Raw genomic sequence first — 20,789 nt, forward strand, 5'->3', positions numbered from 1 at the left:
CCTAATGTGTGAAATCTTGTAGTCATAGCGTCATAATTAATATTGAATATGTATATATGTGCATGTGTGTATATACACACACTTTTCAGTATGTATGTTGAAATCTGTTTTTCTCTTTAACACACACTCTTTCTAGCTCTTTGTTGGCATGTTCACTTTCTTCATCTGTGGTGTTCCACAGTCACACGTGGATCCAATTAAGCCAATTAGATTTTTATTCTTTGTGTTTTGATTGGAGACATAGGGACAGGAGCAGGGCCAATATTCAGCCTTATATATGGCATAACGGATGTTTTCTTTCAGTATTCATTGTGATTGGTTGGGGCCCTTTTGTAACTAACTGTTAAGAACGTGAAATATCACTCCTGGGCTGAAGTACTGTAGTTGGAGTTGAGTCATCCTTTGGCAGCAGCATGAAGATTTCTGCATCCCCACCTACCACTCTGATCCACTAAAACCTTTCTCAGATCCTCGTTCGGTTCTTTAGATCAGTGAGGTATTTGATATTCTTCCAATATTTAATTTCTTTTTTTTTAAAAGATTTTATTTATTTGAGAGAGAGAATGAGAGACAGCACATGAGAAGGGGGAGGGTCAGAGGGAGAAGCAGACTCCCCGCCGAGCAGGGAGCCCGATGCGGGACTCGATCCCGGGACTCCAGGATCATGACCTGAGCCGAAGGCAGTCGCTTAACCGACTGAGCCACCCAGGCGCCCCTCAATATTTAATTTCTGATTTTAACTCTGCTTTTGTTCTCAACCAAAGAAAGCTAGTCCACATGGCAACTGATATTGGAGAACGATTAGCAAAGGATAGAGAAGTGGAATAATCAGGATTGATTATTGTCAAAAGATAGAAACTTTTTTTTTTAAAGATTTTATTTATTTGACAGAGACACAGCAAGAGAGGGAACACAAGCAGGGGGAGTGGGAGAGGGAGAAGCAGGCTTCCCGCGGAGCAGGGAGCCCGATGCGGGGCTCAATCCCAGGACCCTGGGATCATGACCTGAGCCGAAGGCAGATGCTTAACGACTGAGCCACCCAGGTGCCCTATTTCCACTGTATTTAATAACTGGTCCCCAGGATTGAAACTGCATTAGGGTTTTGTTTTAATTAAGGGCATTTCATGGCATGGCTGCCAAGTCACACATTGATTTGTGTCAATAGAAAAGGGACTGAGCACTCTTGAATGATTGTAATTAAAATCACTATGAACATTTCCACTGGAATTCCTAAAAGACTTGCATTTATGCAAATGTTGGCTTATAGGGGAATTATTATCTAGTTTAGCTTATAGCAGGTCCAGTTACCAAAAACCCATAATATTATTTTCCAAAGTCATGGGTATTTGTTAATATCTGTGTTATGACTAGATGACCACCAAAGTTTGTGCTTTTTCTATTGTCTGGAATTGATTCTGGAAAGTGAGTATCCAGGCACATCCTACATTACTCAGCCACTATTGCTTCTGGTTATGGCTATTAGACTAATTTTCTTCAATGTGGTTTGAATAGCAGTATGTCAGTTGGGGCTCTGTTAATAAGATGACATACTGTCCAGCTGGAAGAAGAATCTTGATAATATGGAATGGCAAAATTGCAAGAAGGAAGAACTCTGGGCCCCTAAACCACTATTTGGAGAAAAGCCATCAGTCACCCAGGAGCACCAGCAATGGATTATTACGTGAGTGAGAAATAAACTTGTATGTGTTAAAGTGATGACACTTGGGTTTTGATCATAGTAGCTACTGTCATTCTAATCCATATGGTATCTTTGATTACTGATAGGATCCCTACTTTATTATTATTTTTATTTATTTATTTATTTTTTAAAAGATTTTATTTATTTACCCAACAGAGAGAGACACAGCGAGAGAGGGAACACAAGCAGGGGGAGTGGGAGAGGGAGAAGCAGGCTTCCCGCGGAGCAGGGAGCCCTATGCGGGGCTCGATCCCAGGACCCTGGGATCATGACCTGAGCCAAAGGCAGACACTTAATGACTGAGCCACCCAGGCGCCCCTAGGATCCCTACTTTAACTTGCTGTATCATAGAGTAAGAGTTGTGGTGGTAAGATTGTTAGCTATTATGTAACAAAGGACCCTAAAGCATAGTGGCTTAAAACATATTTATTATCTTACAATTTGCGAAAGGAATCCAGGCATAGCTTACCTGGGTGCCTCAGCTCCCACAAGGCTGCAGGCAAGTTGTTGGCCAAAGCTGCAGTCAAAGCTGCAGTCATCTGAAGGCTTTATTGGAGGAGAATCATCTTCCAAACGCACTTATTTAAAATGTTGGCTGGGTTGGGGGTCCTTGCTGGCTTTTGGCTGGGCACATCAGTTCTTTCCACATGGGCAGCTCACAGCATGGCATCTGCCTTCCTTGAAAGTGAGCAGGCAAGAGAGGGTACCTAAGACAGAAGCCAAAGTCCTTTTGTAACCTATTATTAGGTAGTGACATCCCTTCTTTTTGACATCCCTTCTTTTTGTATTTGGTTAATTAGAAGTGGTCATGAGGTCCAGCTCATTTCCAAGGGGAAAGGATTACAAAAGAGTACAAATAACAGGAGGCAGGATCATTGGGAGCCATCTTTATGGATCCCAATCGGGATCTGACAGACTCCTTGGTGATTCATGTCCTTTTACTTGAAAAACACACTCACCCCCCTTCCAAAGCCCCCCCCCCCCGCCCCACCAAAGTCTCATCTCCTTATAGCACTAGCTCAAAATTAAGAATCTTGTCCTCTGAATTAGGTTTGGGTGCTGATGAGGCTAGTAAGGTGCAGGTTCTTAAGGACAGCTCCTCTTGATCTACAGACCTCTGGAAGTAAGACACTATCTGCTGCCCCCCACCCCCACCCCACCCCAGTCCTCCTCTCCTGCAGGTAACACAGCGAAATCACTGGTGCATAGCAATTCGGAAATCTGGACAGAAAAATGTTTGGAAATTCCTTGATTAGGTCTCAAGGCCTGGGAATAATTCACATTCTGAACTCTCAGTTCTGCTGTGTGTTTGCAGCTCAGTAGTTTTCTAATCTTGTGTGATGACATTTGAATTTTGGGAACCAGTGGTCTCTATTTTGTATTTTCTGCCCCCTTCACTCCAAGTTGGCAGTATATCTTCTGAGATAATTCTCTTGAAAGCTCTGTGGACTTTGTGTGAATCCCACTGGGGTTCACCCCGTTGCACAAAAACCACAGCCATGTGTCATTAAATAGCACTCTGAGATACCAGTTTTGATCTTTCTGAGGTTCCAATAGATTTTACAGTCATACTTTTTTCTCTCTAGACCAGTTCCTGAGCAGTACCCTGGATTTTATCTTTGCTTGGATGCCATTTCTTGATTTTAGCACCATCTGCCATCTACGGAGGCTATAGATACTCAAAACCATCAAGTCCTGGCTTCTTGCTAATAGTCTTTCCCTCAATTTATCTCTCTCCTTTGCATGTTTCTACAAGCAGCAAGAAAAAAAAAAGCAGGTAACATTTTCAACACGCTGGTGAAATTCTCCTCAGGTCACCCAGTTCTACTTTCCACATTAGTTGCAAATAGTAGGGTTGAAAAACCCTGTCACTACATAACAAGAACCCTCTTTCTTCCATTTCTAACAAGGTTTTTCCTCACTTTTTTTTTAAAGCCTTCACCAGCACTTAAAGTTCAAAATTTCTGACTAATCTTTTATTTATGCAAGCATTGGACAAACTCTAGGCATCCCAGCTAAGGCTGAAAGAACTTAATAAATTATGGCTTCAGTGACTACCTATCTCCAGAGAGTCAGAGTTTGGAGATTAAGTTCAGCCAAGTGAATCACCTACCAAAATGTATTAAAGAGCAATGCAGTGAGACAAGAAGAGAGAAAAACAATAAGGTGCAGAAGACAGAAGATTAACAGAAGCAGAAGCTCTATCTTTGAAAAGATGCAGAATGCATCCAAGCCTCTGAAGAAAGAAAGGTTTTTTTAAACCAACTGAACAACATCAATAACAACAACAAAAAGATAAGAGAAAAATGCCCCAATGTTCATAGCAGCAATGTCCGCAATAGCCAAACTGTGGAAAGAGCTGAGATGCCCTTCAACAGATGAATGGATAAAGAAGATGTGGTCCATGTATACAATGGAATATCACTCAGCCATCAGAAAGGATGAATACCCAACTTTTACATCAACATGGATGGGACTGGAGGAGATGATGCTAAGTGAAATAAGTCAAGCAGAGAAAGTCAATTATCATATGGTTTCACTTATTTGTGGAACATAAGGAACAGCAAGGAGGACATTAGGAGAAGGAAGGGAAAAATGGGGGGGTGGGAATCGGAGGGGGAGACGAACCATGAGAGACTATGGACTCTGAGGAACAAACTGAGGGTTCTCAGGGGGTGGGGGATGGGTTAGCCCAGTGATGGGTATTAAGAAGGGCACATACTGATGGAGCACTGGGTGTTATACGAAAACAATGGATCATGGATCACTACATCAAAAACTAATGATGTATTGTATGGTGACTAACATAACACAAAAAAATTTTTAAAAAAATGCAGAACAGACTAAGGGCAGTGACTTTAGACATGATAGAGAATTGAACACCCAACTATATAGTTTTTGAAATCTAAATGAAGGGAATAAACTCTTTGAGAAATATATAATTGCATGAGGAAATATAGGGAATATTACTTTTTTAAGATTTATTTATTTTAGAGAGAGCAACTGGTGCAGAGGGAGAGGAAGAGAATCTCAAGCAGACTCCCTGATGAGTGAAGAGTCCAACATGGGGCTCGATCCCAGGACCCTGAGATCATGACCTGAGCTGAAATCGAGTCAGATGCTTAACCGACTGAGCCACTCAGGTGCGCCAATATAGAGAATAATAAATCAAGGCAAAAGGTTGTCAAAGACCTCTTATCCTAGAAAAATCCCTTTCAGATGGCTTTGAAAGCAAACTCTACCAAACTATCAAGAAATTCCTATCTTACAAAAGTTATTTCAAGAAATGGAAAAAAGAGTAAAAGCTGCCCAGCTCATTTTATAAAGTTCATATAATCTTATTTCCAAAATAAGAACAACATACGATAATGAAAAGGTCTGTTTCACATATGAACATGACTGTTAAAATTTTACATAATCAGCTCACTATATTCACCAGCTTAAAAATTAACGTGTCATGATCAAATAGTGTTTTTTTTCCACAAAATGCAAGGATGGCTCAACATCAGGAAATCTATCAATCACTCTTTTACCACATTAATAAAAGAGAAAAATTATATGATTACCTTAATGTAGAAAAGTGTCAAATAGACCAAAAATAAACAGTATACATAACAGTACAATTGCATGAAGCACAATAATACCTAATGTTCTCACTTCGATATTAAGAATAGGGCAGGTACATCCAGTATTGCTGCTACTGATTAACATGGTACTGGAGGTCCAGCCATCCTCTAAGGAAAGAAGGAATTAAGAGATGTACTGATAGGAAGAGAGTAGTACTGTCATAATTGGTAGATATGAGGATCTACCTGTAAAAACCAACCTGTAAGAGCATTAGCAAGAGTGCCAGATTGACAAGTCAACTTACATAATCAATATTTTGTTTCTCCTTTATGCCATCTTTGGTTTTGAGATTTTTTTTTAAAAAGATTTTATTTATTTGACAGAGAGAGACCAGCAGCAGAGGGAGAGGGAGAAGCAGACTCCCTGCTGAGCAGGAAGCCTGATATGGGACTCGATCCCAGGACCCTCGGGATCATGACCCAAGCTGAAGGCAGATGGTTAACAGGCGGCCTTAATTGAAGACTTTTATATTATTCCGTTTTCTTTCCTCTCTTAGGGTTTTCCCTCTGTCTTCCTTCAAGATTTTCTTTATCTTTGATCTTATGTATCTTGAATATGATATGCCTAGGGGTATATGTGTGTGTGTGTGTGTGTGTGTGTGTATTTGTACCACATGGTATTCTCTGTGCTTCCTGGATCTGTGGCTTGGTGTCTGTCATTTTAACTTTGGACATGCTCAGCCATTAGTACTTCAAATATTTATTTTCCTTTATTTTATTGGCATTAAAATTATGCATATGTTATACCTTTTGTAATTGTCCCATGGTTCATGGATATTCCGGGGTGGTTTTTTTTTTTTTTAATTCTTTGTTTCTCTTTGTATCTCAGTTTGGAAAGTTTCTATTGACATATCCTCAAATTTACTCATTCTTTCCTCAGCTGTGTCTGGTCTATTAATGAACCCATCAAAGGCAGTCTTCATTTCTGGTACAGTGCTTTAACTTTCTAGCATTTCCTTTTGGCCCTTTCTTAGAGCTTCCATCTCTATGCTTACATTATCCCTCTGTTTTTGCATGTTTAAGTTTTTGCACTTTTCCCATTAGTCACCTAACATATTAATCATGTTCATTTTAAATTCCTGGTATGATAATTCCAAAATCTCTGCCATGTCTGAATCTGGCTCTAATGCTTGTTTTGTTTCCTCAGACTGTTTTTCTCTTGTGCATGCCTAGTAATTTTTTTAAATACATATTTTTTAAATATTTTATTTATTTGATAGAAAGAGACACAGTGAGAGAGGGAACAGAAGCAGGGGGAGTGGGAGAGGGAGAAGCAGGCTTCCTGCTGAGCAGGGAGCCCGATGCGGGGCTCGATCCCAGGACATGATCTGAGCGGAAGGCCGACACTCAACAACTGAGCCACCCAGGCGCCCATGCCCAGTAATTTTTTGTTGAAAGCTGGACATGATGTACTATATACTAGTAACTAAGGTAATTAGACTTTTAGTGTAAGGTTTTATGTTAATTTGGCCAGGCTTGTGTCTAATGTTTGCTGTACCTGTTGGTGCCAGAGGTTTTGGTTTTCTTTAGTTTCTTTGCTTTTTTTCCTCCCTGAAATCTTTACATTTCCCTAACTATAAGAAGGACTTTTTATAGAGTTTGTGTCTTGCAGCTTGTTGTAATCTGCTGTTATTATACTGCAGCCCTGTTGGTGTGGTAGTCTAATATGGGAAAGGGGAACTATTGTATGATCTTACGAGTAAATCTCAGCTTTTCAAGGGGCTTGAGTCCTTGGGCTGTGATCCTCAGAAGTGCTTCTTAGCCCTTACTGAGGCAGGAAGGCTAAAGGGGCTGGAGCTGCCAAATTGCCCTTCCTCCCGGTTCAAAAAGGCTCTGGTATGTAGTTTTTCTAAGAGTGCAGGACTTTGTTATGGAGAATGTTCTGAGTGCACTCTAAAATGTTTACTTTTCCCCTCTCCCTGCCCCAGACTGAAGGAGTTTCCTCCCACCCCTATCTTTAATGTTAGAACATGGTGGAGTTCCTGGAGGTAAGATCCATGAAAATGTGGCCCTCCAAGACTAGGCCCCCAGGAATTTTCAAAGCACAAGTTAGTCCATGCTAAGCCTCCAGTTCATCAAAATTACCAGTTAAGAGTTTGTATCAGAAGCACCTTCTGCTTCAGGTAAGCTCATACTTGCCATGATTTTCTGTATTAGCCTGTCTCTCCAAATTTTGGGGTGTGGTTTCCTTTGTGACTTCAATTCTCTGATGGACCTAAAAAAAAAAAAAGTTGATTTTCAGTTTGTTGAGCGTTTTTCTTGTGAAGATGTGAGTGAAGGTTTCCAAGCTCTTTCTACGTTACTTCTAAAGTGGAAGGTATCGGTATAGCTTTTTACCCGATTCTAACCACAAAGTGTCACAAACACTAAGATTCCACAGGCACTTTCTTAGAGATGACATCCTCAGAGCTCGAGTTCACTTCGTGATGGGGTTCACCAAGTCAGGGAGACTGGGTCCCGGAAATCCAGCTCCGCATGGGGCTATGCTGCTTGGGGTTAACGTGTGGTGGACCGGTCTCAGCACACGCTGCAATTTTATTTCTTTAGTGAGCACCTACTACGTGCTAGTCTTTCCGGCCCTGGGAACACAGCCCTAAACAGGACTTACAGGCTGTGTGTCTTCATGGGGCGCTCATTCTCGCAAAAGGTGAGAAAAAAGGGGCTGGCGGCGTAGATTCCATCAGAGGGAGGGCTGGGGATGAACTAAGGTTACACACACACACTCAGAAAGTCACAAATCACAGAAGCGCACAAAACACCAAGCAAAACCCACGTCTTCACTCACCTCCTTTCGCTAAGGCTCGGCCCCAGGGCCCTAAGCCCCGCCCACTGCCCACGCGCCTGCGCGCCGCACGCCCCCCCGCGATCCCGCAGGCGCGGGGGCGAGGGGGCCCGGGCCTCCGCCTTGGGCGCCTCACGGCGGCGCCTGCGCACTCGGAGCCTGGCGGGGGCTCCCAGAATCCTCGGGGCTCAGCTCGCTTCAGGGAGGTACGCTGTACTTGGAGCACCCAGAGCCGGGGCTGAGAGGCTTCTGGGCGGCTCTCTTCCGCGCCGGCGGGCCTCTACAGGGAGCTGAGGGTAGCGGTCCCCAGCCCGCAGCTGGGGGGAACCAAGCCGGGCAGCGCGCCGCCCGGTCTGGACTACCCTCCCCAGGGGCCGTTGCGGCGGAGGACACGCCTACTTCCGGCGGGGACCCGGAGTGCCGGCGACAGCGGGCGGGTGGCTGCTGAGAAAGCGGGTGCGCTCCGGAGCCGCGGCTGCCGGCCTGTTTGGGAGGTGGGGCCGCGCGAGTCCGGCCGCCCGTGGGCGGCGGGGCGTGCGGGAACTGATGACGGCGCGAGGCGGTGCCCCGGACAGCCTCCCGAGGGAGGCCAGCCCGGCGCACTCCCGCGGCCGCCGCCGCCGCGAGCCCGGCGCGGGCCGGGTCGGGGCCGTGAGGCTGGAGGCGTGGACCGGGGCTGAGGGCACAGGTGAGGGTGTCAGGGGGCTGGGGCACGGCGGCGCGAGTGCCGGAGGAGGGCGTCCCCGGCCGCGGGAGCCGGCGGACCCAGGAGTCCAGAGTCGGGGGGGTCCCTGCGCCCGGAGCGTGAGGCTGACCTGTCCAGAGAGTTGGGGGGGGTGATGTCTCTGGAACCGGAGCGTGAGGCTGACCTGTCCAGAGAGTTGGGGGGGGGGAGTCCCTGGAACCGGAGCGTGAGGCTGACCTGTCCAGAGAGTTGGGGGGGAGAGTCCCTGGAACCGGAGCGTGAGGCTGACCTGTCCAGAGAGTTGGGGGGGGTGATGTCTCTGGAACCGGAGCGTGAGGCTGACCTGTCCAGAGAGTTGGGGGGGGTGATGTCCCTGGGCCCGGAGCGTGAGGCTGACCTGTCCAGAGAGTTGGGGGGGGGAGTCCCTGGAACCGGAGCGTGAGGCTGACCTGTCCAGAGAGTTGGGGGGGGGAGTCCCTGGAACCGGAGCGTGAGGCTGACCTGTCCAGAGAGTTGGGGGGGGGAGTCCCTGGAACCGGAGCGTGAGGCTGACCTGTCCAGAGAGTTGGGGGGGGTGATGTCTCTGGAACCGGAGCGTGAGGCTGACCTGTCCAGAGAGTTGGGGGGGGGAGTCCCTGGAACCGGAGCGTGAGGCTGACCTGTCCAGAGAGTTGGGGGGGGGAGTCCCTGGAACCGGAGCGTGAGGCTGACCTGTCCAGAGAGTTGGGGGGGGTGATGTCTCTGGAACCGGAGCGTGAGGCTGACCTGTCCAGAGAGTTGGGGGGGGGAGTCCCTGGAACCGGAGCGTGAGGCTGACCTGTCCAGAGTTGGGGGGGGGAGTCCCTGGAACCGGAGCGTGAGGCTGACCTGTCCAGAGAGTTGGGGGGGGTGATGTCCCTGGGCCCGGAGCGTGAGGCTGACCTGTCCAGAGAGTTGGGGGGGGTGATGTCCCTGGGCCCGGAGCGTGAGGCTGACCTGTCCAGAGAGTTGGGGGGGGGGAGTCCCTGGAACCGGAGCGTGAGGCTGACCTGTCCAGAGAGTTGGGGGGGGGAGTCCCTGGAACCGGAGCGTGAGGCTGACCTGTCCAGAGAGTTGGGGGGGGTGATGTCTCTGGAACCGGAGCGTGAGGCTGACCTGTCCAGAGAGTTGGGGGGGGGAGTCCCTGGAACCGGAGCGTGAGGCTGACCTGTCCAGAGAGTTGGGGGGGTGATGTCCCTGGGCCCGGAGCGTGAGGCTGACCTGTCCAGAGAGTTGGGGGGGTAGTCCCTGGAACCGGAGCGTGAGGCTGACCTGTCCAGAGAGTTGGGGGGGGGGAGTCCCTGGAACCGGAGCGTGAGGCTGACCTGTCCAGAGAGTTGGGGGGGTAGTCCCTGGAACCGGAGCGTGAGGCTGACCTGTCCAGAGAGTTGGGGGGGGGGAGTCCCTGGAACCGGAGCGTGAGGCTGACCTGTCCAGAGAGTTGGGGGGGGTGATGTCCCTGGGCCCGGAGCGTGAGGCTGACCTGTCCAGAGAGTTGGGGGGGGTGATGTCCCTGGGCCCGGAGCGTGAGGCTGACCTGTCCAGAGAGTTGGGGGGGGTGATGCCCCTGGGCCCGGAGCGTGAGGCTGACCTGTCCAGAGAGTTGGGGGGGGTGATGTCCCTGGGCCCGGAGCGTGAGGCTGACCTGTCCAGAGAGTTGGGGGGGGTGATGTCCCTGGGCCCGGAGCGTGAGGCTGACCTGTCCAGAGAGTTGGGGGGGGGGAGTCCCTGGAACCGGAGCGTGAGGCTGACCTGTCCAGAGAGTTGGGGGGGGTGATGTCCCTGGGCCCGGAGCGTGAGGCTGACCTGTCCAGAGAGTTGGGGGGGGGGAGTCCCTGGAACCGGAGCGTGAGGCTGACCTGTCCAGAGAGTTGGGGGGGTAGTCCCTGGAACCGGAGCGTGAGGCTGACCTGTCCAGAGAGTTGGGGGGGGTGATGTCTCTGGAACCGGAGCGTGAGGCTGACCTGTCCAGAGAGTTGGGGGGGTGATGTCCCTGGGCCTGGAGCGTGAGGCTGACCTGTCCAGAGAGTTGGGGGGGTGATGTCCCTGGAACCGGAGCGTGAGGCTGACCTGTCCAGAGAGTTGGGGGGGGTGATGTCTCTGGGCCCGGAGCGTGAGGCTGACCTGTCCAGAGAGTTGGGGGGGTGATGTCCCTGGGCCCGGAGCGTGAGGCTGACCTGTCCAGAGAGTTGGGGGGGGGAGTCCCTGGAACCGGAGCGTGAGGCTGACCTGTCCAGAGAGTTGGGGGGGGTGATGTCTCTGGGCCCGGAGCGTGAGGCTGACCTGTCCAGAGAGTTGGGGGGGTGATGTCCCTGGGCCCGGAGCGTGAGGCTGACCTGTCCAGAGAGTTGGGGGGGTGATGTCCCTGGGCCCGGAGCGTGAGGCTGACCTGTCCAGAGAGTTGGGGGGGGAGTCCCTGGAACCGGAGCGTGAGGCTGACCTGTCCAGAGAGTTGGGGGGGGTGATGTCTCTGGAACCGGAGCGTGAGGCTGACCTGTCCAGAGAGTTGGGGGGGGGAGTCCCTGGAACCGGAGTGTGAGGCTGACCTGTCCAGAGAGTTGGGGGGGGTGATGTCTCTGGAACCGGAGCGTGAGGCTGACCTGTCCAGAGAGTTGGGGGGGGGAGTCCCTGGAACCGGAGCGTGAGGCTGACCTGTCCAGAGAGTTGGGGGGAGTGATGTCTCTGGAACCGGAGCGTGAGGCTGACCTGTCCAGAGAGTTGGGGGGGGTGATGTCCCTGGGCCCGGAGCGTGAGGCTGACCTGTCCAGAGAGTTGGGGGGGTAGTCCCTGGAACCGGAGCGTGAGGCTGACCTGTCCAGAGAGTTGGGGGGGGAGTCCCTGGAACCGGAGCGTGAGGCTGACCTGTCCAGAGAGTTGGGGGGCGAGTCCCTGGAACCGGAGCGTAAGGCTGACCTGTCCAGAGAGTTGGGGGGTAGTCTCTGGGCCCGGAGCGTGAGGCTGACCTGTCCAGAGAGTTGGGGGGGGAGTCCCTGGAACCGGAGCGTGAGGCTGACCTGTCCAGAGAGTTGGGGGGGGAGTCCCTGGAACCGGAGCGTGAGGCTGACCTGTCCAGAGAGTTGCGGGGGGGAGTCCCTGGAACCGGAGCGTGAGGCTGACCTGTCCAGAGAGTTGGGGGGGGGGAGTCCCTGGAACCGGAACGTGAGGCTGACCTGTCCAGAGAGTTGGGGGGGAGTCCCTGGAACCGGAACGTGAGGCTGACCTGTCCAGAGAGTTGGGGGGGGGGAGTCCCTGGGACCAGAGCGTGAGGCTGACCTGTCCAGAGAGTTGGGGGGGAGTCCCTGGAACCGGAACGTGAGGCTGACCTGTCCAGAGAGTTGGGGGGGGTGATGTCCCTGGGCCCGGAGTGTGAGGCTGACCTGTCCAGGGCGGGGGGAAATGATGTGTCTGGGCCCAGAGCGTGAGGCTGACCTGTCCAGAGAGTTGGGGGGGGTGATGTCCCTGGGCCCAGAGCGTGAGGCTGACCTGTCCAGAGAGTTGGGGGGGGAGTCCCTGCGCCCGGAGCGTGAGGCTGACCAGAGAGTTGGGGGGAAGGTCCCTGGAACCGGAGCGTGAGGCTGACCTGTCCAGAGAGTTGGGGGGGGAGTCCCTGGAACCGGAGCGTGAGGCTGACCTGTCCAGAGAGTTGGGGGGGGTGATGTCCCTGGGCCTGGAGCGTGAGGCTGACCTGTCCAGAGAGTCGTGGGGGAGTGGTTCCTGCGGAGTGTGAGGCTGACCTGCCCAGGGAGTAAGGAGGTGTGGGGGGGGGGGGCCCTGGTGCCAGAGTGTGAGGCTGACCTGTCCACAGTCCCTTGACCAGGTCTAAGGCCCTGGCCCCCGGGTCATTGTGGCATGGGGCTTGCAGGTGAGGGCATGTTCACAGCCTCCTCTGGAAATGAAGAGGGATCCCTGCCTTTCCAGGGCAAGGTTACAGAACTCTTCCCATTCCTGCCTGGCACTTCTCTGCTGCACCCCTCTCCCTGCTACCAGAGTGAGGAGAGAGAAACAGTGGGAGGAAGCGCTGCTCGCAGCCATACTGTTCTTTGCTGATTTTGCTGAGTAACACCAAATACCACATAAATATATCACATCACAAAGCGGAAACTACCTCCTTTTTACAGATAGGACACTGAAGCATGCAGAGGACAAGTAATCACAAGTGAGTGGAGGAGCCAGGATTCAGATGCGGAACTGGCTGACTCCCGAGTCCCTTCTGTACTGACTCTCATGTAATCCCCTCTACAGCTGCTTGAGGTCAGTATCCTTAACCACTTCAGACAGTTGAAAAAGTGACTGTGAGAGGGTAAATAACCCCAAGGGTTGAGATCCCACAACCCCCACTGAGCAAGTTTCTGTTTCTCAAACTCTTTCTGATTGAAGAAACTTGGCTCGGAGTGGGCAAGGGACTTCTTTAAAACTATAGTTTGTCACAAAGCAAAATGGGTCTCTTGGTGTTTTTGTTTGTTTGTTTGTTTGTTTGGTCCAGTCTCTGTAAGCCACATGGACTCTTTGTTGTAACAGAGGTAATACTTCCCTTCCGGGAGATGGCTTTTTCTAAGTGTTGTTAATGAATGGGTGACTTTGAGAGAGAAGGAAGTTGTGTTCAGCCTGAAAACTCAGAGCAGAGAAGAACCCCAGCTGTAAATTACAGGTGTCCCTGTGAGTGCCTGGATTGTGAGGGGATTTTGGGGTGGGCGTGGGGGAGTGAGAACAGAGGGAGCTGAAGGGAGGAAAGAGTTTCTAGGCAGTAATTATTAGAGCTGCACAGCTTCTCAGTACTCCTTTCTCCTCTCCCAGCTCTGCCCTCTCAGGGTAAAGGCCTTCTCCTAATGAGGAACCAGGAAGAGGAGGAGGTGATGGGAGTTGAACTTCTTAAAGCCTCGTCCCTGGTGAGTTACTATTTCCTCTTTCCTTTTTTTTTTTTTTTAAGATTTTATTTATTTATTAGAGAGAGAAAGAGAGAGAGCACATGAGAAGGGGGAGGGAGGGAGAAGCAGACTCCCCGCCGAGCAGGGAGCCCGATGCAGGACTCGATCCCAAGACTCCAGGATCATGACCTGAGCCAAAGGCAGTTGCTTAACCACCTGAGCACCCCCAGGCACCCTCCCTCTTTCCTTCTTAAAATACAGTCTTGCTTTCCAGGATTTGGTAATGTTTGTTTCCTTCTGAAGTGTGTCTGCTTAAGAGTTCACCCTGGGGCCTATTTCCTCCCTTTCTGGGGAGTGATGGGGGCCATAGAGACAGACTCAAAAACCTAGTGCTCTCTCAAGAGTTTCCTTTTCTTCCTATAGCTGTTTAGTTTTCATTCAAGAAATGACCCACTCTGAGCTTTTCCATGTACTGTTTTTTCATAAGTATATGACAACACAGAAATACAGTCCTTGGAGAAAATTTGAGAGCCGTGATCTGCCTACTTCCTAAGTTGCCATCCTGGCTTTCATAGAGCTTATAATCTGTTGGAGAAATGAAAAGGCAGCGAACATTTATTTATACAATGTGATCAGTGCTGTAGGTTTAGACTAGACTTCCTCCGGAGTAGTGAGGAAAGACCATTCATAGGCCATATGAATACCTTTGGGTGAGTTAGAAAAAGGTGTCCGTTCCTCTGGAGTGGTGAAGCTTTGTGACAGGCCACAATCTCGCAAGAGGAAATCTACTTTATTTTTAGCTCCCTTTTGCCTCCTTGGTGAGAGATCCTTTAATGGCATATAGCCTGCACAGTCATGCTCCCTGTTGGAGGGAGGAGGGGTTGGGAGGTGTGATTCCTGAGTTGTATCTTGAGGGAAGAGGAAGATATCTGCACGCGTGGGTGAGAAGGCCAGCATTTGAGCCAGCGTATGCATGACCTGGAATCATGAGCATCTGAAAATGCCAGGTAATGTTCTATATCCTTTTTTCTTTCTAGGGTGAATGCCATAATCTATTTAATCAGACCTTTGTTCCAAAGGTAAATTATTGCCAATGTTCTATTATTTAACTGAGATTATTGTAGTGATCATCTTTGTTGTTGAATTTTTGCCCTCATCACTGATTATTTTCTTGGACCAAATTCTAATTTTTCATGTCTTGTGGATTAGAGTTTCTCAAGCTTTACTCCAGAACAATTTTAATATTTTTACAACCAATAGTAGATTTAAGAACTGTAATTCATGTTCTGATTAAAGTGAACTGCTAAATGAGTGTCATCAGCAAATTTTATTGTAAGAAATTATAAAATCTGATTAATAAACTTAAAAAACTTACCAAATAAAAAGTAACAGGATAGTAAAATTGTCTTTATTTTATGTAAAAGACACAATGAGCAACGTATATCAAAGCAAAACACCTTTTCTGATCAGATATAATGCCACAAAACATGCACTACCAATGGAACTTGTTTCCTAAGCATTTAAACATTAGTAAGCAGTGTTGTTATTTGTGAGAGGGAACTATTTTAAGAGTGGCAGAGCATGGCATAAAGATTAATAACAGGACTCTGGCAGCAGACTTCCTGGGTACAATTCCTAGCTCCACTGTATACTAGATATATCACCTTAATTTCAGTTTCCTCAACCATAAAATGGGAATAATACTAGTAGCTAATGTACAGTACTGTTGTGAGCATTAATGAGTTAATGCATTTTAAGTATTTAGAAAAGTACCTGGCACATAATAAGCACTATATAAACGTTAGCTTTGTATGCTTCTGTTTGCCTGTATAGCTACTGTTAGCCTATGTGCCCATGTAGTTCTTCATACAGTATGTATATTTTCACATATATGTGAAAAACCTACAATATGAAGTTTGATGCATAAGAAACCCTAAACATCAGGAGGCTTTTTATATCCAATGGAATGTTAATTTTAAAACTAATAATAACTTACACTGAATTTGGGAGAGTCCTTGTTCTGGGTAAGATGGACTGAGCATACTTTACCCTGTCTTTCCCACTGAAAGTTGCTATAGAACCAGAACAGCATGCATGGAGCAGCAATCTGAGGTCTCTAAAAAGTAAATAGTAGCAGGTTGATTGGGGAAGAAACCCAAAATGTGATGTGTTTACCTTTTTTTCCCCCTCCCAGTATCTCGTACCATGGATTCAACAAAGCACAAAACCCAGAAGGGGGTTTTGTCATGGATAAAAAGAACTGCAGGAGAAAACCTAGTTCAGGCTCAAGAAGTAGGAAGGGGATCTAATGCTCAGAGAGGGTGGATGGAAATCTACCTTAAAAAAAAAAAGTTCTCTGGGCACCTGGGTGACTCAGTCGTTAAATGTCTGCCTTCAGCTCAGGTCATGATCCCAGGGTCCTGGGATCGAGCCCCGCATCAGGCTCCCTGCTCTGTGGGAAGCCTGCTTCTCCCTCTCCCACTCCCCCTGCTTGTGTTCCCTCTCTCACTGTGTCTCTCTCTCTCTGTCAAATAAATAAATAAAATCTTTAAAAAAAAAAAAAAAAGTTCTGTTTTCTTGTGCCCTGAGACAGTAGCATTGGGGTCTGCAGAAGTCTAAAACTCTGAAGGAGGAGAAGTTTTCTCTGTAATTGAAGAAGCTGTGTTCCCCAGAGGGTGGAGTAAACTCTTATTGCCTTTTTTTTTTCTGCTTCTGTTCTTTCCTTGCTTGGCCCCAGGGGTGGGTATGGTCAGGGTAGCTGCGCAGTAGAGTGGAATAAATAAGCCCCAGTTATCTGGCCAGAGGACTAAAAAGGGGGTCCCCTAGGAAGTAGAAAACACTGGAGAGACCACAGAGAAGGAGGAGCTTTGGAAATCAACCATTTGAAGTTGTTCATGAACTCCTGGGCTCACTCTAAGTTGCTCATGCATGTATCTGGCCCTGAAGAGCATACCACAGTCTATGAGAAGTGAAATCCAGGACAGATCTCTGGCCACCGAGTAGGACAGAGGTGAATGTCACTTCATAGGCTTTGGAAATGGAGCCCGAACAAAGTATCAACATTCTCCATATAATTTAAACAAGATATAGAGTCTTGTAACATCTAAAATGTCAAGGATACTACCTAAAATTACTCAGCTTATGGAAAATCAGGGAAATTTCAATTCACAGGGAAAAAGATAATCACCAGATACTAACATTGATGTGATGTATATGTTGGAATTATCTGACAAAGATTTTAAAGCAGCTATTATAAAAATGCTTGAACAAGTAAACACTCGTGAAGCAAATAGATTGTCTCAGCAAAGAAATAGAAAATATCAGTAAGAAATCAAAAATATAATTATGAAAATAAGCTCACTGGATGGGCTTAGTGGCATTATGGAGATGACAGTGGAAAGAGTGAACTTGAAGGTAAAGAGAAACTATCTCATCTGAACGATAGATAAAAGATTGAAGAGAGCTTCAGGGCTCTGTGGGACAATAGCAAATGTTTAACATTTGTATCATTTAAGTCCCAAAAAGGAGAAAGTGAAGTGTAGAAAAAATACTGGAAGAAATAATGGCTGAAAAATTCCCAACTTTAGTGAAAGACATAAACTTGTGGCTCCATGAAGTTCAGCAAACTCCAGCATGATAAACTCAAAAGAAATCCTTGCTTGGGAGCTTTATAATCAGACTGCTGAACACTACAGATAAGGGGAAAACTCTTGAAACCAGCCAGAGAAAAATGATGCTTAACATATAGGGCAGCAGTGATTTCAGTTCTGTGGATTTTCAATCAGAAATCATGGCAGTCAGAAGGAAGTAGAATAACTTAAAAAGCACTCAGAGGAAAGAACTGTCAACCCAGCATTATATGTCAAGCAAAAATTGCCTTCAAAACTGAAGGTGAAATAGTTTCTCATATGAAGGAAAACTAAGAAAATTCATTGACAGATTTCTAAAAGAATTGCAAAAGGAAGTTCTTCAGATAGAAATTATAAGAAGGGAACTGGAACATCAGGAATGAAGAAAGTACAACAGAAATGGTAAATATGTATGTGTAGATACAGTACACTGTTCTTCTGAGTTATTTAAAATATCTCCAAAGGGGGCGCCTGGCTGGCTCAGTCGTTGAGCGACTGCCTTCGGCTCAGGTCATGATCCCGGGGTCCTGGGATCGAGCCACGCGTCGGGCTCCCTGCTCGGTGGGAAGCCTGCTTCTCCCTCTCCCACTCCCCCTGCTTGTGTTCCCTCTCTCGCTGTGTCTCTCTCTGTTAAATAAATAAAATCTTTAAAAAAAAAAACTCTCCAAAGGTTGAAAGCAAAACTAGTATCTTCAGCTTACTGAACAGAACAGGATTTGAACATAGTCTGGCTTCAGAGACCATGTTCTTAACTACTATAGTATATTGAAATTAGGTAAAATAAAACAAGTGAAACTTTTGTTGAAGTGTTAAACCAAATATTTTCACCTGTGCTTGGCCTCGCCCTCCTGTTCCTTCTTTCCTATCCCCCTTCATTGTTGTCTTTGTTAACAATACTTGAGCACTTAGCCAGGTACCGTGACTGTTACCTCATTTGATTCGCACGATGCAGCTGTGAGGTAGCTACCAAAATTATTCCCATTTTTTTGTGTGTGGGGAAACAGGCATGTGCAGTTATTAACTTTGCCAAGATCACCTAGCTAGTCAGTGCCAGAGCCTGAATTCTTTGGAATAATCTGAGCTTTTTCTCTGGCTTTATTCACAACTGGTGTTTATTCAAAACTCATTCTTAAAGGTTGATATAAGTGAAATCACAAAGTAAGAAATGGAAAATCTGCCAGCAACCACAAAATGGATGACTGGTATCGCTTCCTGGTTGGTTAGGAAATTCAGCCCATATAACAAAACAGGTTGTGCTCATCTCATGTGATCTCTTTTGGTACTTCTCAGCAGATTAAAAAAAACCAGCTTTCCAAATGTGTTTTCCTAATGCAAATATATTTTTATGTGACAAGGAAAAAGTATTGCTAGGCATTTTTTTCTCTCTCATTTTTTAGACGTACCTCTTAACATCTCAGAATACTAAGATTTCTTAGAATATATTGTGGAAGTTGAAATCATGTTCGTCAGGTCAGCATCCTTCCTTGAAACTTTCCCCCACAGTCCCAAAGGAATTAAAAGTGGTCTAGCTCCTAACATAGATAAAATATAGTTGACCTTTGAACAACGTGGGGGTTGGGGGTTTTGATCCCTGCATAGTTGAAAATCCATATATAACTTTGTTCCCCCCAAATATAACTACTAATAGCCTACTGTTAACTAGAAGCCTTACTGATTAAAATATAAACAGTTGAGTAATATGTATTTTGTATGCTATGTGTATTATATGTTATATTCTTACAATAAAGTGAACTAAAGAAAAGAAATTGTTAAAGTCATACGGAAGAGGAAATACACTTACAGTACTGTACTTATTTACTGAAAAAAATTCACATGGAAGTGGACTTGTGAAGTTCAAACCTGTGTTGTTCAAGGGCCAACTGCAATTTAGTACTTGATGTTCTGTCTTCAGTCAACATTTTTTCTTAATGAGAATATCTTCTCACCACTATAAAATTGTAAATGTTTGAAGAGCAGAGAGTGTCTCTCATATTTTTTCTTTTTCCTAATATGGATGATATAACTAGGCAGAAAAGTTGTCCAGTAGCTAAGTGTATGACCTGGATGATTTATACCCTGGTGTAATTACTTACCCACCGTGTTTGGTTTTTTTCCCCCCATAGTGTAAACAGCATAGCCCTTTACCCCTAGAGCCAGCTACGTAATGGCATGAAGATTTAGCAAGATTATTTTTGTGTCATTTCAGGATTCAGTGACTTTCACGGATGTGGCCATAGACTTCTCCCAAGACGAATGGGAATGGCTGAATCTTGCTCAAAGGACTTTGTATAAGAAAGTGATGCTAGAGAACTATAGGAACCTGCTTTCATTGGGTAAGAGTATCTTCCTCCTCCCCATTTTGGAGTCTTTTCACCTCAGTAGTCTTTTTTTATGCCTTTATCAGCATTTCCCTACAATATCCCTTTTCTCTCAATACCATTTGGACTGGGTCATAGCTCTGCAATATCTACAACCTAGCCAATTTTCTTATCTTTTCTTATATGCAGGTCTTTGCATTTCTAAACCAGATGTGATTGCCTTATTGGAGCAAGGTAAAGAGCCTTGGATGATGAAAGGAGAGATGACAGGAGGTCTCTGCCCAGGTAAGTGCAGATAACTAGAGTTGGGGAAACTATTCTCAAGATGTTTCTTCTCTAAAAAAAAAAAAAAAAAAGAAAGAAAAGATGTTCCTTCTCTGATACTTGTTGGAAAACACCTCTCAAAATCCGTCTCAAATTGAAACTTTTTGTTCTAACACTATATTTTAAATAGATGTTCTCCAGTGGTATGACATGCCATTTTTACCTTTACTTATTTCCTGCAGATACCACGATCTGATTGTGAACTCTTATTATGTTCTATGATGTTTACCTAGTTCTCAAGTACCGTATTGTATAATCATCTCTGATGTTCAGTATTTCTGAATTCTTTAGACAAATTTATGTTTAGTTTTTTGAACTGGTTTAAATATTTTCTTTAAAATGTGAGCTCATCAGGTTAACAATTATTATAGTTATGCTCTTCCCTTTGCTTTTAATTATTTTTGTCTTTAGTGTTTCTGTTTTGTTATTGATTTTTGCTTTGTTGTTTATATCTGGGTTTTTTTTCCCTTCAAACCATCCCACTCCTTGAATTGAAAAGGTTTTTAGTCCTACAAGTTGTTAACCCTTATGTCTTGATATATTTTTAAATCTGTATTTTAAAATTCATCCACTTGGGGCGCCTGGGTGGCTCAGTCGGTTAAGCGTCTGCCTTTGGCTCAGGTCATGACCTCAGGGTTCTGGGATCAAGCCCCGCATCGGGCTCTCTGCTCAGCAGGGAGTCTGCTTCTCCCTCTAACTCTTCCTGCATGTTCTGTCTCAAATAAAATAAAATGCATCCACTTGAGATTCAAAACATCATCATTTGATTCTCATATAAAAGATGAGTAAATTAGGTAACTAACATTATCTCCTTTCTCTTTGTTCATTATCTGCCCACTTTTG

The 20,789-nt window shown here is 46.5% G+C and overlaps 1 protein-coding gene across 4 annotated transcripts in view; it reads left to right on the plus strand.

Annotated features, from left to right (window-relative positions):
• The first annotated feature begins 8,225 nt into the window (after positions 1-8,225).
• The window catches only part of ZNF470 (zinc finger protein 470), a 40,293-nt gene continuing 27,729 nt past the window's right edge, over positions 8,226-20,789 (plus strand). Inside the window, exons 1-5 of one of the 4 annotated variants that reach the window (XM_028095196.2) lie at positions 8,226-8,313; positions 12,929-13,061; positions 13,605-13,696; positions 19,511-19,637; positions 19,812-19,907. In XM_028095196.2, the coding sequence (XP_027950997.2) occupies positions 13,637-13,696; positions 19,511-19,637; positions 19,812-19,907 (283 nt within the window). In that variant the 5' untranslated portion in view covers positions 8,226-8,313; positions 12,929-13,061; positions 13,605-13,636. The other 3 variants (XM_028095200.2, XM_028095199.2, XM_028095201.2) reach the window with 3 other exon arrangements.

The sequence above is a fragment of the Eumetopias jubatus genome, unplaced genomic scaffold (assembly GCF_037043125.1).
Source record: "Eumetopias jubatus isolate StellerSeaLion01/CBP00866 unplaced genomic scaffold, mEumJub1_p1.0 scaffold_10, whole genome shotgun sequence".
In the NCBI taxonomy this organism is placed as follows: domain Eukaryota; kingdom Metazoa; phylum Chordata; class Mammalia; order Carnivora; family Otariidae; genus Eumetopias; species Eumetopias jubatus.